Source organism: Pyrgilauda ruficollis, unplaced genomic scaffold, assembly GCF_017590135.1.
Source record: "Pyrgilauda ruficollis isolate IOZ18807 unplaced genomic scaffold, ASM1759013v1 scaffold56, whole genome shotgun sequence".
NCBI lineage: Eukaryota > Metazoa > Chordata > Aves > Passeriformes > Passeridae > Pyrgilauda > Pyrgilauda ruficollis.
This window is the reverse complement of record NW_024527266.1, coordinates 201,215-216,333: the sequence shown is the minus strand read 5'-3', so window position 1 is coordinate 216,333 and position 15,119 is coordinate 201,215. Positions and strand designations below refer to the sequence as shown.

The 15,119-nt window shown below is 43.3% G+C and overlaps 1 protein-coding gene across 1 annotated transcript in view; it reads left to right on the top strand.

Moving 5' to 3' along the window:
* Positions 1 to 750: 750 nt before the first annotated feature.
* Positions 751 to 15,119, top strand: part of NUAK1 (NUAK family kinase 1) — a 46,567-nt gene continuing 32,198 nt past the window's right edge. Inside the window, exon 1 of the mRNA XM_041481477.1 lies at positions 751 to 1,076. Coding sequence (XP_041337411.1) covers positions 789 to 1,076 — 288 coding nt within the window. The 5' untranslated portion in view covers positions 751 to 788. The remainder of the gene's footprint in view (positions 1,077 to 15,119) is intronic.

The following is a 15,119-nucleotide window of genomic DNA, read 5'->3' as shown; positions in this document are numbered from 1 at the left end:
ATGCCAGAATGATTCCACCCTATGCAAATTTCCCATTTCTGCAAGAAGCGACCATCTGCCTTCTCTGGCTATGTACTTGGGGATGGCTTCTTTTCTGAAGGGAATATCTGATTCATATTAACCTTGGTCAAATTTGTATATATGTGTTGGTTTAAGTTTTCAAGCTGTCTTTGAAAGAAATAACTCTTCCTTTAAAATGAAGAAAGCATAAAACCAATGCATTCTTTGTACTTCAAAGATCCCGAAAGCAGACACGAGGTGCTTCTCAGCTCTTGGCACAGATTTGCAAGTCAACCACAGCAAGACTGGGCCCAGGGTGGTTTCTCACCGGCAAAAACCTTGTGGAGCAGGCAAATAGTGCCTGCCCATGCCAAGGACAGGCGGCACCTGGGTGTGCCCGAGTTTTTCTGCCAGCTCCACCAACATGGAAAACCTACAGGAAACTCTCGCCCACTTGGTGAATGGGGAAAATGAGAAGTTTTCTGGAAAATCTTTCCAGGCCTGTATTTGGTGCAGGCTCTCTCGAGCCCCTGCCCGCCGTCCCTGCAGGTGCACACACGAGCCCCGCGGGGCCGGTGCTCCGCCTGGCCTCAGCCCAGTCCCGAGGGGCTCAGGGGCTCAGCCCGGGGCTCGGCGGCGCGGGGCTCGGCCGCGCTGAGGCGCCTTCCAGCGGCCTGGGAGAGCCGCAGCGGATCCCCCGTGCCCTGGGCGCACAAAGCACCGCCCGTAGCAGCGATCCCCGCCGCTGCGAGGCCGGCGGGGCGCTCATACCGCGCCCGCCGCCGGGCATGGAGGGCACCGAGGCGGCCGCCCGCGGCAGCAGCAGCCCCAGCCCCGCGCAGCCCCGCTGCTCCTCCTGCGGCCCCGGCCCGCCCGGCGGCGAGGCGGCGGCGGCCATGGAGGAGCCGGTCCGGGCGGCTCCGTCTCCGGAGGTAACGGCGGCGAGGAAGCAGCAGGGGGTGAAACGGCATCACCACAAGCACAACCTGAAGCATCGCTACGAGCTGCAGGAGACCTTGGGCAAAGGCACCTATGGCAAAGTCAAGCGGGCCATCGAGAGGTTCTCTGGCAGAGTGGTAAGGCAACAGAGCGGCTTCTCTCTGCCTCTTTCTCTTATATATACTCTTTTATATACAGGTATATATAAGATCATATTCCAGCTCCGATTTCGGAACAGAGCCGACCGGGTGCATCCCCTTAGGAGCCCCGTCCTGTGTACGGGGCTGGCGGGCGGTGCCGAGGCGGGGACCCGCTCGACATCCCACCCGTGCCTGCGGTCCGCGGCTTTGTTCAGAGTGCCAGCCCTGCAGAGAGACTTATATCTGAGAGGAGTGGTAGAGGCACTGCAGTAGTGCATTGGTACATTTTGAGGGGATGTGTTATTATTGGAAAATTTGGGTGACTTACTGTTTTTTTCTGCGTTTTTTTTTACATGCGTGTCCACTATGAATAGTTTTCTGCCCAGTGGAAATTCACGTTTTGGACAAACCTGTCACATCCTCTGGCCAACCAGCACAGCTCACAAAGTACTGTCAGAAGGGAAAACGTTTGCTTCTCTGGTTAAAAATGCTGTGATTCGCTCATACTTTTGTGAGCTGAACTTTGCTGACACCTAAAAAAATTGCAGGGACTGCAGCCCACCCCCTTGGTTTTTATGATCCATTTCACTGCTCAGCGGTGTCGGCTGGCTTGAGACTTCAAGCAGCCCGGGGATTGTTCAGCAATAACTCAGCATTTCCTCACTGGTTCAGTGCTCCAGCCGGCTGCAGAAATGCAACTGAAGCCATGTTCACGTTAGTCAGAATTATTGTCATTTTTCCTTCCCAGAAATATGTAACTATCCACAGAGGACTGGGGAATGAGAGGCAGGTATTGTTGTGTTAAAGAAGTAGGGGGTTTTCTACAGTGGTCTTTGTCCTGAAGTGCACTATATGAGTTTTCACTAGACTTCATCTAAAAGTGAGGCATTCCCTGGTGATGTTACATTTACCTTTCCGTTTTGGTTGCTGGGGAGCTCACTATGCACCCAGAGGCAGAAGGATCTGTAAAACAGAAAATGAAATTTCAGATGCTATGACTTTAATAAGGAACACTTTGCAACTGAATGTCTTTGTGTCGAGAGTGAAAATGAATGTTCCAGCCAAGTTGTAGAGTCATATCTTATATGCTTTCAGTTTATTAGCTCATTTGGAGGCTGGCTAAAGAGAAACCAGAGATGGACATCTCTGCACATGCTCACTCTAAGGCCATGATTTTTAAAGTTTGCTGTCTTGGCTGTTTTACAACTTCAGGCTAACAAAAGCTTCAGGGCTATATTATATGCTAACTATTATTTTAAAAGTAGATTAGTTTTGAGTTGCATTATAAAATGTAGTAAATAAGCAAATAAATTGAAAACATCTCTTTTCAAGGAGTTGAGAAATTAACAAAAAAAGGGTGGCAGTAATGTACCATGAGATTTGGCTTTGGAAAGAGCTCTTACAGAGGAAAGGATGTGGAGTAGATAGATGTGTGTCTAATCTAACAACAACATGCTAGGTCTTTCCATATTTTGCTAACTGTCAAGCCCTTCAGCTTCACAGTTAAAGGATACTTTGATGTTACGGTCTGAACAAAATTTATATGGCTAATGGCATGTTGAAATGGAGAGAGTGAAAATCAGAATACCTATGCAATCTTAAATGCAATAAAAATGTAACATTCGCTGTATCAGCTGGTATGTAGAAGCTGAACAAGTCCTTACCAGGGTGTGTTTTTTACTGGAGTAATGCAAGCCTTGGCGTGTGGCACTTCGTAATTATTAACTAGTCTGCAGGCGAGCTCTGGTGTAACGTGTCTATTTGAACTGTAACATCTGTGACTGTATGTAAAATAGCCACAGTTTGTCTGCTTGCAGAATAAAAGCTAGTCGTCAGGAATCCAGCCAGGTCTTGGTGAATGGAAAATGCTTCTTGTTTTCTGACAGTTCCCTTGTCTGGCTGTTACAGTGAACACTGATTCCTTTCCATGGGTGAGATAAGAGAACTGACGGGAGATGACTGATCAGAGAGGGGCAGTTTTTCTTTGTTTTTTCCACCCCTCTTTCTCTTCCCTTTCTTCTTCTCAGTTCTTATTAGGGGCAGTGTTTGCATTGTCCATGAGCAGGCTGGACCAGATGCTGCCGTGTCCAGCAGGGGATGCACAGAGCAGGGGATGTGGCCAGCACTGTCTATTGCACCACGTCCAATGCCAATCCTATTGCAACTGGCAGAAAGAGTCCTAAGGTGCTCTTGTCCAGGCTGTTTGCTTCCTATTCTGTTGCTGGTTTAGCTGATCATCGCTTTCCTTACTCAGTGGTAAGCAGGTGTTTGAAGCTGAATGGTAACAGATTGCAAAGCTGGACCTTGTGTTCCCATTCATCAGTCTTGTTCAAGCAATTCTCCTGTTTAGCCTTTCCACTTCTCTTGTCTGTCAGGAATTTCTTTAGCTGTATGGAATTTAATAAAGAGGTTTGCGTGATTAGCCAGGCTTTTAATGTGAAGCACAAACTTTGGATTTGTTGTCATCTGTATAAACAGAGCTGAGAAATGAAATAAACTGGCAGGTTTGGGTAAATAAAGTAAAACCAAGGTGAGAAGACAGTTCAACACTGTTGACTTAAATGAAAGTAGTATTTGGCACGTGTTAGCAGGTTACAGGTTTATTCAAATTGTTATTCCTCTTAACTTTAACTTTTGTCTTGCCTTGTAATGCGGTGGGACATGATCATAAAGTTTCCTGCCATAAAGCTCCAGGGTAGATTGTATGATACATTTGGTTGATTATTGGAAACAACTTAGGTGAATTTGTGCATTAATTACCACAGTGACTACAGACAGTATTGCATACTGCATGGAGCAGTTAAAATATTGCCCAGTATATGATGTATGAGGTGCCTAATTTTGCCAGCAAGGTTTCTTCATTAGTGCTGTCTCAGTATACAGAGTTGTAACTTACGACGTTTTAAATTAAGGCACCTGTTAGCAAGTGTAAGGATGAAGAGATGATATCTCAAGCCTGTGAAGTAACACTCATGTTGATGTTTCTGTGGGTGTTTTTTCCACTTGTCATCTTGCACACGTTAAACCAAAGAACGGAACTTTTGTTCGTGTTCAATGTTTGTTAGCCAAGAAATCCACAGTTACGCTTATTTCAGCCTTATTTAAGGTGTGTGTTGGCCACCTCTGGCTGATTCTGTGCATGGTGCACGAAGATGGTAAATGCTGCTGGATTCTTCTTTGAGTAAATTATTCTAGTGGAGTAAACAGTCATTAGAATGCAAATTTAGATTACAGATAGGCGTTTTCTGTTTGCCGTTTGCAAAAGCCAGGAAGTTTGTCTCCCTGTCTCTCCCTAGGCTGCACTTGGGAGGTGATGGGGAGTAGCTGCAGGAGCCTGCCTCCCCTCCTCCTTCATCTCCCTCTTTCTGCCTGAGCCACGACATCTTTTCTTCCTCCTCACCAGCAGGTGGAGGAAGCACTATTCTCCTCCAGCCGTTCCTCCAGAAAGTTAATTATTTTGGGAATTGATGACAAGCAGCAGCTCAACATGAAGAACAGGCACATGGTACATATTTAGACAGGCATGTTATGTGTGGTGGCTACCGTGTGTTATTTATCTCTTTTGCATAATAAGTGCAGGTAGAAGGATGTTGCCAAATTAAATTGGTTTCTGGATCAAAATCCTGTAAAAAACCCTCAAACTTTAAAGCAGCCAATTTTTTTATTTACTACTGCAGTGTAAATTTTTGCTTTGAAACAGGTCTGCTTCTTGATGAGTTTGAAGGGTTACACAGGGTCTTTGAAACCTGGAACAGCAACAGATTACATGAAAGGAGGACTTTTGCTTTGCTGATTGTATTTCTCCATATCATGACAAAACATGAGTATCAACAATGATGGCTCTGTCATGGCAGTAATTAAGGCCTTGTTTGCCACACAACCATTTGTTTGGAGTGTGGTTTTTAAAGGTTCCTTATAACAGGATACAAGTGTGCTCATGGGTCACTGAGGGCAGTGAAAGCCAGGTGAAACATTTGTTCTCTCACCTGTGCTGCCAATATAACAGAAAATGTGAGTGTCCCTCTGATGCATGTGATTTTTTTTATTCTTAATAATATATTTCCATTTTTTTCCCCCAAGAATTTCTTCAGTTAGTGCTTGGATGACTGCTTCATGTTGATTTTTATCTTCATTGCTTGGTGTGCATCTTCTGCAGGATAATGTCCAAATCTGACACAGAATCTGTTTATTTCTTTTAAGGTTCTTTGTTGCTCTTACTAAGACATCTTCCTTTGTGGCAGATACAGGAATAAGTATCTACACAATGCTGATGTGATGTGAAGTGTCTGTACAGTACTTCGCTTAGCAGGTTCCTGATTTGTGAAGGTGGCTTCCACAGCTCTAATAATACACTTCAATTATAGTAACAATGGCTTGTATTGCTACCCCATTTTATACATGAGAAATGAAAAACTTGCCAATTAAAGCCAAAATCAGCAGAAGTTTCAGCTAGTTTTGAGTGCACAAGCAGGTATCTGATTTGTCCAGACATGTAGACTATGTAACATCAGGGTCTTGTGGATGACACCCTCCTCTTGCAGAGCTCAACCTGTCCTGCCTCCTGGCCTCTCTCTTTACCCGGGTCTTTTGTCCCTGTGTGACATCCAGCTTCGGTCTCCATTCCTTTCCCTTTTGTACTCCGCTGCCTCCCGCTTTGTTGTGCGTGCCAGCGCGGTGACCCGCGCAGGCCGTGCGGCTTTGCTCCCTGCTCCCAGGCTGGCAGCTGCCAGCAGGATCTGTGCAGCCTGTGGTGGCTGCTGCGGGCACCTCTCCTGCCATGCTACACTCACCTGGGGCCTGAGGTTCTTCAGGGCAAAAGGGATTCTTGCAAAACATATGACCTAAATCTTACGCAGGTATGTATATGTGTATGTATGTATTTAATTATTTATTTAAGATGTTCAAACCGAGTTCCTTTAGGGACTCGTAATGTGACTAAATCTGGACAGTGTTTTCATGGTGCTGAAGGCATGTTAGTGAAACTCAGGTCATCCTCTGCATGCATGGAAATTCTAGATCTGGAATGAATAGAAGTTGGAAAGAGTATATGGGCTTGAAAATAGTTTTGCTGTTAATTTGTTATTTGTTCCACCCTTAACTATTAGATGTGTTCCAAGACTGTGGTTTAAAAAAAACCAGCAAATGGAAATAAATCCACTGGAATTATTCTAATGTAATTCACAGTGAATATTGTGGTCTTTATTACCATAGGAGTTACTACCTGGTTGTATCAAATTGCTGCAGTGTTCATATAAACACTTGGATAGCTGAAATGCCAAAGAAGACCGTAACATTAAGGGGCGCAGACAGAAATAACTGATTACAGCATGAAGGTCATCAGGAGAAAGGTACTAGAACAGATTACTGGTTTTCTGCACTGAGAATTTCTGTGGGAGAAGCAGATTTGTTCAGGGAAGTATGGGTCAATGGTATGACAGTCTGAATTAATGACTAGCCAGTAAGGGGTCATCTGAATATATTTGTTTGTCAAGTCTTTTATTAAATTAAAGAACAGAATGTTCTGAGCTTTGAGTAAAGATCAAGTGAAATTCTCTCAATGATGTTGCGCTTCCTTACAGGTGAAGAAATTACAAGTTTTCAAGAGACTGTTGCCTTATTTTTTTTCTCCCACATTGGACTGAGCAATTTTGGGCAGATAATTAACTTCCCCGTGTCTCAGTGTATTCCTTTCTGGAAGGATTAATATGGGAAAGTTACACTAATGAACAGGGCTTGATGCATACATAGTGTGATTCCCTCTACATGTGAAATTTCACAACAGAATTTGAGCCAATGTTTTTAATGCAGCTTTCAACTAAAAACACTATAAATTGCCTAAGTGTTTTTACAAATGGTTTCACAGCACCATGTGCTAGAGAACACAAGAGAATGGAAATTGCTTGTACAAAGTCTTTCATTAGATATTGCTAAAATGTACTGCATTTTTTAGTGACATGTGTTCTAAAAATTATTAATTTTTAGGAACCACAGTGTGGATTTGCCATGTGGAGACAGTTATTGTATATATTGTAGTTCAGGGTCATACATGTTGAATAAAACCATGTGGAATGTGCCGTTCTTGTGAACAATTGTTTATTCTTTACAGAACTGTAATTGTAGTTAGTCTGTGTTTTGTCTGGTAAATAAGTAACTAGAGAGTCTCTGCTGGAATGAGGAATTGGGAGGAGGCACCCGGTGGCCACAGCAGTCCCAAGGAAGAATGACAAATGTGTGGGTTGAAAACTAGCTCTGGATATATCAGCCCTGAACACCAGCAGGTGAACATGTGTACAGCCATAATTATCCAAATGTAGAGCCTATGGGACAAGTTTTCAAAAGCTACGTACCAGGCATTTGGAAACTGGCTGATGACCTTTGGTTTGACGTGGGCATCTGCCTGGTTCTAGTCTCTCCCTCCTGTACACACTAATGTACTGTCTATCTACATGAACTGGGGTGCTGATGCCAAAGCACCTCCTCTTGCTGTGCAGAACACTGTTCTCCTTACTGTTGTCTTGTATGTTTTCCTCTAAAAAGCAGGACCAAACAATGTTTTCTGCCACAGCTCTGAAAGATTCTCTGAAGCCAGAGGTGCAGGTTTGCCTCCAGGCTTGGGGTGGGATAGGAGCTCACAGCACAGATAGCAAAAGCCATTGGTGGCTCCTCAGAGTGCTGCCCAGAGCCTCAACAGCTCCTGACCCTGGATTAGGCTGGAGGCTGCAGCCAGTGCCCATCTTGGGTGTTCTGTGGTGACGGTTTGCATGCCACCAGTGATGGGCACGTTGGCATGGGAACCTCTGACCTACAAGAGCATGTCCTTCTTGCCTCCTCCATAAGTCAAGATTTGTCCCTAAATTGCCCAGGTGTGCACCAGACACTTTACAGAAAAACGTCTTGTCATTAGCACTGATGGGTCGATTTACTTAGGATAGTTGATATGTCAGAGGAAATGTCTCAGATGAAAAGGTCTCCAACTAAATATGTAAATGATATTTGTCAGTGTTTCCCTCAAATATCTTCCAGCAGATGTGAGTACCATGTGTGTCCATTTAATAAACTAAACCCAAAATAATTTTCACTTTGCTAGATATATGGGGAATAGCTGGGGGAGGAACTACAAAGGGCGGGGAGCAAACTACAAAGCAAGGTAAAATCCACATATCCACATATGTGTGTTGTTATATTTGATGACCAATTCATTAAAGCCATAAGTGTATCCAGGCTTTCAATAGTGTTCTCCTGCTGTTGCTTCCTGTACTCCCTGGCTACAAAATCAGTCTCTATGGCTCTCATTTGTCTTACCCACATGAAAGACTTCAAGCATCTGCAAGTTATGATTTGAGAAGTATCTACTTTTAAACAGAATATATTTTATCATCGTGTCTTCACAGGCAGCATAGTATGTTGTATAAATTAGGGGATCCTAGACCTTTGAACACTCTAAGGCTGGGCGAGGTACTCTGTCTGTGTACTGTGTCTGGCCATACCCCTCAAACATCCTGGACCCACACCAAAAATGCCAGATGTTCAGTAGACGTGGAGACCCTCCTGTAACCTTTGCTGTGTGCTGCAAAGCATGGAGGGGACAAGGTTGTAACCACCCCTTGATCTTCCATGGTTCTTGTACTCTTGTTTGAGCTCTGTAATTTCTCTATTTTCAACCACAGACCATGGGCCAATCCTCGATTCAGTCTGTTAAACTATTGCATGGTATAAGCTCATTGTGTCCCTCAGCTCTCCAAAGATGGATGGAACTTCCTTAGCTCTGATGGTTTATGAACCATCAGTCCTTAAAGCTGCCATTGGTCCATGATGTGATGGAAGTCCTGGGTCTTGCTCAAGTATGGACTTTTCCAGGCTCTGTCCATACCAGTGGAGAAGACAATAAAATACTTCAATGGATGGTTCCTTTCACTTGAAAAAAATCCAGTCACAGAGCAGCTGTGGGACAAGGGGTTGGCATGGCTGACCTGGGCGAAACCATCCTGGCCAGTTGTAGGTGAATACGAAAATCACAAAATAAATGCAGGTCTTGTTTTTTATACGTATTAAGAAGACTGCAGCTGAGATTGCTGAGCTTAACATGCTGCTAATGTAACTGTTAATTTCTGGATTCCTCCTCAGCCTTCCCTTCTCACTGTCAGCATTTCCCACTTCACCTCACCACCCCTTCAGCATGGTGCCTGAGAGCCCTTGCTGCTGGGTCCCTGGGACACCTTCACCAGCCTGGGGAAGGGGAGGGTCTGCTGCACCTTGAGTGGGGCTGACTGCCTCTGTGACGGAGCACTGATGTTTGGCAGGCTGTGCTTCCCCTGTTGTTGCACCTTCCTGGGAAATGTTGGTGATCCCAGGGCCCCTCAGCAGCTCTGGCGCAGCAGCCACATGTGGGACGACTTAAGGCTGGAGCAGTGTCTTTGTTCTGAGGTCTGGCGGCTTGAGGGACTTGCAATTATCTTAATGTCTGGCTGGGCTGTGGAGCTGAGTCAGCGTGTTTGGCCTTGAGCAGCATGGCTTCAGAATAAAGACACTAGTTAAGGGACATTAGGCTTTAAAAAATAATGATTTATTTTTCCTGTGAAAAGATACCAAGTTCAGGGACTAAAATTAGATATTCCTTGGTAGATCAGAAAAATTGGGGTCCTGCTGTTGATGGCAATCTCAAAGCTTTCATATCATGTTTCCTGTACACAATAAGCCATTTGATCTCTGATGGTATTTCTAATCTCTATTAAATGCCTGATGTTGAAAAATATCTCCTTTTATTTGAGGTACAAGGGTTACTTTAAAAATGAGTGTGAATATTTTTTTAATCACAAAATATAGCAATAAGGGTTGGGTAGAAATACTTTTTTGAGCTGTGTGGTAACTAAGCAAATGTTTATTTTTGTTAAATGGTGCTTTGTTGTTGACACAAAAAGGTTGAGTCCTTTGCACACAAGTCTGAGAGGGGAAGAAAGCAAAGCATTTGTTAAAGAAATAGCTTCCAAGGCACGTGTTCAGAGCTGTCACTTATTTGCATATTTTTGCCACTCTGAAGAAATCAAACATTATGGCTTCCCCAGCAGAGTGCAGCTCAGGAAGGAGGAGCGACTGTGCCTGGAGATGCCTGGGGATGGCTGGTGCAGTGGATTCCACAGGGCAGAGCTGAGGGCTGTTGTTTTGGTGTGAGGAAATAAAGTAGCCTTTGGGAGAAGAGGGGAGAGTGCAGCCTTCCCATCTGGTATGTACTCTAATGCCATGTGGCCTGGAATCTGGAAAATTCCTGTAAATACCTGCTGGAGGCAATGCAGGCTTAGTTGACTTGTGTAGGGGTGTAATTGAGAGATGTTCACATTGCCCTCTTGGAAAGATACCTTTTTAATCAGGACTATACATGAGCAATAGCGTCCTTCATGCTACTTCCTTTGTCATGTTTTTATTCTCTTCAGGGCACCAAAAGGAGGTGAAACAATTAAATTATGATCTGTGGGTTTAAGCTCCAATTCTTGTAGGATCCAGTTGTTACAGCCATGCTTTGGGCTTCCAAGAGGGTGAGTGGTTTCCCTGAGGTTCATCCAGAAAGTCTGTGGTGCAGCGATGGGGAGAGAGCTGAGGTGGAACAGAGCTCCAGCACTGTGCTGAGCCATTCCTTGTGTGAGTATAACCATCTCAAGAAAATTGCTCTTAAAATGAATGTCCTCTTCCATGGCTTCAGTCACACTTTGAAGGGACGGTGCCAATTTTTCAAAAGTCCACCATCTCTTGTGCCCGGAGACAGCTCATCACTGTTGAGCACCACCTGATACAACCTGGTTGCCATTGTGTCAGCACAGCCTGGGAGGAATGAGGGCCTTTAGGCTGGACTGTGCAGTGCTTTTGCATCCAGGGCAGAGATTAGCTATCCTTTTCAACTACAGGTTTTTTTTCTGTGTACACTTTGAGAATTTTATACCAGTGTTTCAGTAAAACAAAGTATTCCTCCATTCTGTGTGGCATTTTATTATGTAAATGTGGTCTAAGGGAACCTGTGATAGGCCTCGTTTTGGGTTATGCATTGCTCACAAGGAATTCATCAGGGAGAAGGATTTCATGCTGTACTTCAACCTCCTTCAAGCCTTTCTTGGATGAAAGGAAAACTCTGCAACTGTGAATGTAACTGGTCATCATTATTGGATGTCATTACTCACTCACTCTGAGCATAAACCAAAAAAATTGCATCCCCTGTGATGTACGTGGGTAAAATGCTGCTCTCAGTTGTGTTAACACTTGTAAGCTGAAGAGTAGAGTTCGGCCCTTTGTTTCAATTGAAATATTTGTTTAACACAGGCAAGGACTAAACAATACACTTGAAAGCGATTTGTGTTATTGTCTGTAGACCAGAGCTTGTATTTTATGAACTGGCTGATCATAAAGACAGCATAAATCATGTAAAGCATTCTCATTTGCCTTTTCTTTCTTTCTCTTTTTTTCTTTTTGCAGATGGGGCTTGTAGAGTAGAGTTGCAGTCAGATGTCTGCTCCAGGATATTTTAGTTGAACTGTGCGAGTCCATTAAACAAATGTAATGGATTTTTGGAAAGAAGAACTGCATGTTTCAAACCAAATGTTTTACATAGAGAACATCTGGTTAGTTCTGGATGTTTGTATGTAGAGCACATCAGACAGCAGCCGTAGTGAGTTCATCTGGGAGGTTGCCTGGGATGTAGTTGTAGGATATGACAGTTCAGTTGTTATGGGGAATAATTCCTATGAAGTATTGCCATAAACTGAATGTTTGGCACAAAGAGCTGTATCTTTGTTTTACTGCACACCCAAGTTATTCTTCTTATCTGCCCAGCAAAACTCTAGACGCTGTTTAAATAACCCAGTAAAAACTGGCACCTCAGAGCTGTATTAAAGCATGCCCAAGGAGGTGAAGTGAAGCTTGCTTTGTGTTCAGGGAAGCACTATGGATTTCTGCCGTGGGCAGTGCATCACGAGCGAGCAATGAATGCAATATGTGCAAATGGTTTGTGGGGTTGAGTTGGAAACGATCAGTGTTCCACTGGTGTTGTATGGTGTTGCTTTGAGCAATGTGAATATGCAAAACTGGTGAAATGCATGTAATTAGCCTGACATTAGAGTTTATTAGGGCTACTGGAAGAACTTTAACCTGGATAAATTAATAAGTCTGCTTTTTATTTCACAGCATCGGAAATAATATATTTCCAGGAAATGTAGAAAAATGTCTTATTTGGGAGTTGGTTCTTGAATTATTTCTGCAGTTTAACTGAGGAATGTGTGGATCAAATGCAATTAAAGTTGTAATTTCCAGAGTAGCAATGCAGCTTCCCCTTTCAGGATTGTTTAACTAAAAAGTTAAACAAAGTGGGTTAGGCAGTCTCTTGGTCCGGTCCCTTGTGGACAGCAATTCACATTATGCAGCACTGCTTTAATAGTCCTGCTTGGTCTGACATGATTTGTGGTATTTGCTGAGATGAGTTTCTGGACCGAGCAGCATGAAAGGGAATTGCTCCTCACACTGAGGAAGGGGGTATGTCCAAGTGTGTGCGAAGGTCACTGGCAGGGTGAAGTGGGAAGCCTGGGCTGCTGTTGTTACACTGCCTAACAGCTTAGCTTCTGGCAAGGGGATCCCAGAAACATGAGTTCTAACTCTCGCTTGTTCGACTGACTCCAGCCAAAACACATGCCAAAAAAGGTGTTTGTGCATGTTGAAGAAGGGGGCAACAGTCCTGGAGCTCACAGGGTCTGGGAGAGTTCCTAGGCAAAAGCTTTCCATCCTGAAAAATAATTGCGTTGTGCTTTTTCCCCTCCAAAATTAAGTCTCCTCATAGCTGCTTAGAACAACTGCCTGCAGTTGTGAAATGCTCTTCTAGCAGGGAAAGCTGGAATTATGCATTTAAGGGTGCAGAATTGCTGGATCGCCAGCCACTTAATTGTAGGAAAGTGTAATTCATTCCTCACCCTTTCACATCCATTCCAAGCCCAACTGGCTGCAGGGAGCAAGAGTGTTCCCATTCCTGTTTTACTCTCTCTCCTGAGCCATTGGGGTGGCCCTGGTAATTTCTTTTTAATAAATAGAACGGAACAACAGGAGGTTCCTCTACCTTCAGGGGTGTAAACATTTCTCAGAAATCAGAGACGGATGGGGAAGAAATCTTAGCAAACTCCTTTCCTCCCGCTGTAGTAATTCCACCACATCCCATCATAAATTCTAAGATGATGCCTTCCCAGAAGGGACCATTAAATAGGTAATGTCCAGGCAGAACAATGTAATACTGAAGCAGTGTGTTAACAAAAACAAATTTAATATTGCAAAGCGATAAACCCTGGAGCAAAATAATCTGGGTGAGGCTTTGTTTTCCAAGAGTATTTTTCCAGATAGGATATGGGTTTATGGTTTGTTAGATTCCCACCAGGAAGTGGTGTTTATATTTTGATCCACCTTAGATCAGTTTAGGAAAGTATACTAGATACAGGTTCTTCTGATAGTTCCATGTCATTAACCCTTCCAACTCTGCTGTTTAAACATATCTGTGCACCCTCCATCATATAATTTCTGTGGCCCATCGTCTGTGCACAATGAATCCTTGCTCATCAATGTAAATCAAGAAGACTAAAGTCTCTAAATTCAGCTTTAAAAATCTTTTCACACTTAAAAATTCCGTTCTGTTAATTAGGAATTTCAGGTGGTCAAACAGTATAGTTTTGGGTTTTAGTGAGTGTTGTGGTGCATGCAAGTACAGACATTTCTTTTTAAAAAGACTCTTCCCAAGTTTTTTCCTTGTACTATTGTAATTCTTATGGTGAAACAGCACTTCCCTTTTTTCTCTGAAGGACTGTAGGACCGGAGAGTGGAATCAAAAGATCCCCACAATACCAGCTGACTTCACATTTGTGGTGGAAGAGGCATTGTAAAGATGTGCAAAGCTTTCAGTGGTTCTGAGGTTTCTCTGAACTCACAGAAGCTTCAGTGAAAGAGAGAGAATAATCCAAGTTGCATTTATTTATCCACAACTTTCTCAAGCAGAACATGCCAGTGAATGAAAATGTGCTGTGAGGTGGTTTCTTGGGAAAAAAAACTACTTCTAAGAGTTCAAACAATGTCTAACCCTCTTCCTTGCTTAATGTGAATTACAGCCTTGCACTGATGTAGTACCTTTCGCCTACACCTGTAAAATCACTTTAGAGACTCTCATAACTGCTGAGGTTACCATTATTTAGCAGCACATTGAACAGTTTGCAGCAGTTGCTTAGAGGGTGTGAATAACCCATTTCCAATTTAAATTATTGGAGGAATTACAGGAGACCGTGTAATTTTCAAACTGGAACTAGATCCAGGCACCACGGCTTTATACCTGTCTTCTTAAGAAAGTCATAAAGGGCTTTTTTTATAATGACATAGCCAAGATCTTGGTTTTATGTTTCATCCCCAAATTGATGCCTTGAACAGTGTGCACTCCTACTTTGGAGGATTACTTCAGTGTGGTTCACTGCTTACTCACAATGAAAAAAACAACATTGAATTAAAGTTCCTCTCTGCTGCCTCAGTTTAGCATTTTGCATTACATCAGCAGCTGTGGTAGCTGTGAGATCAAGCCCCAAAATTACTGTGAAATCTATCTTCCAGGTTTTGGGGAGTGAATCTGTAATACCCATGTAACATTGAGAACAGTGAACTTGAGGCTTGTGAATTCTTTCAGTCCTCTTTATCCCGACTTGCCAGTAATTTAATTGGTACTAAAGAGTCTACACACAGACTTGCAGAATTTAAAAGACTGACACAGGATTCTCTTTCAGTGACTTTTCCTCTTTTTGCTTATGTGCTGGATGGAGCTATGCTGTGTTTGGAAGTCGATCAATAATGATTGCACAATTCTAACCTCATTTAAACTATGGTATAAACAGACATGATAGAAACGGATGCTACCAGTTTTTTTCCTACTTAAAAGTGAAGTCAGCTTTTTTTTTCTGGTTTTTTTTTTCCCCCCCCTCCTTTTTTCCCCCTTTTTGCTTCCAACAAAATTGTAACCTGGAAGAAAAGCAATTAGACTTTTGTGAA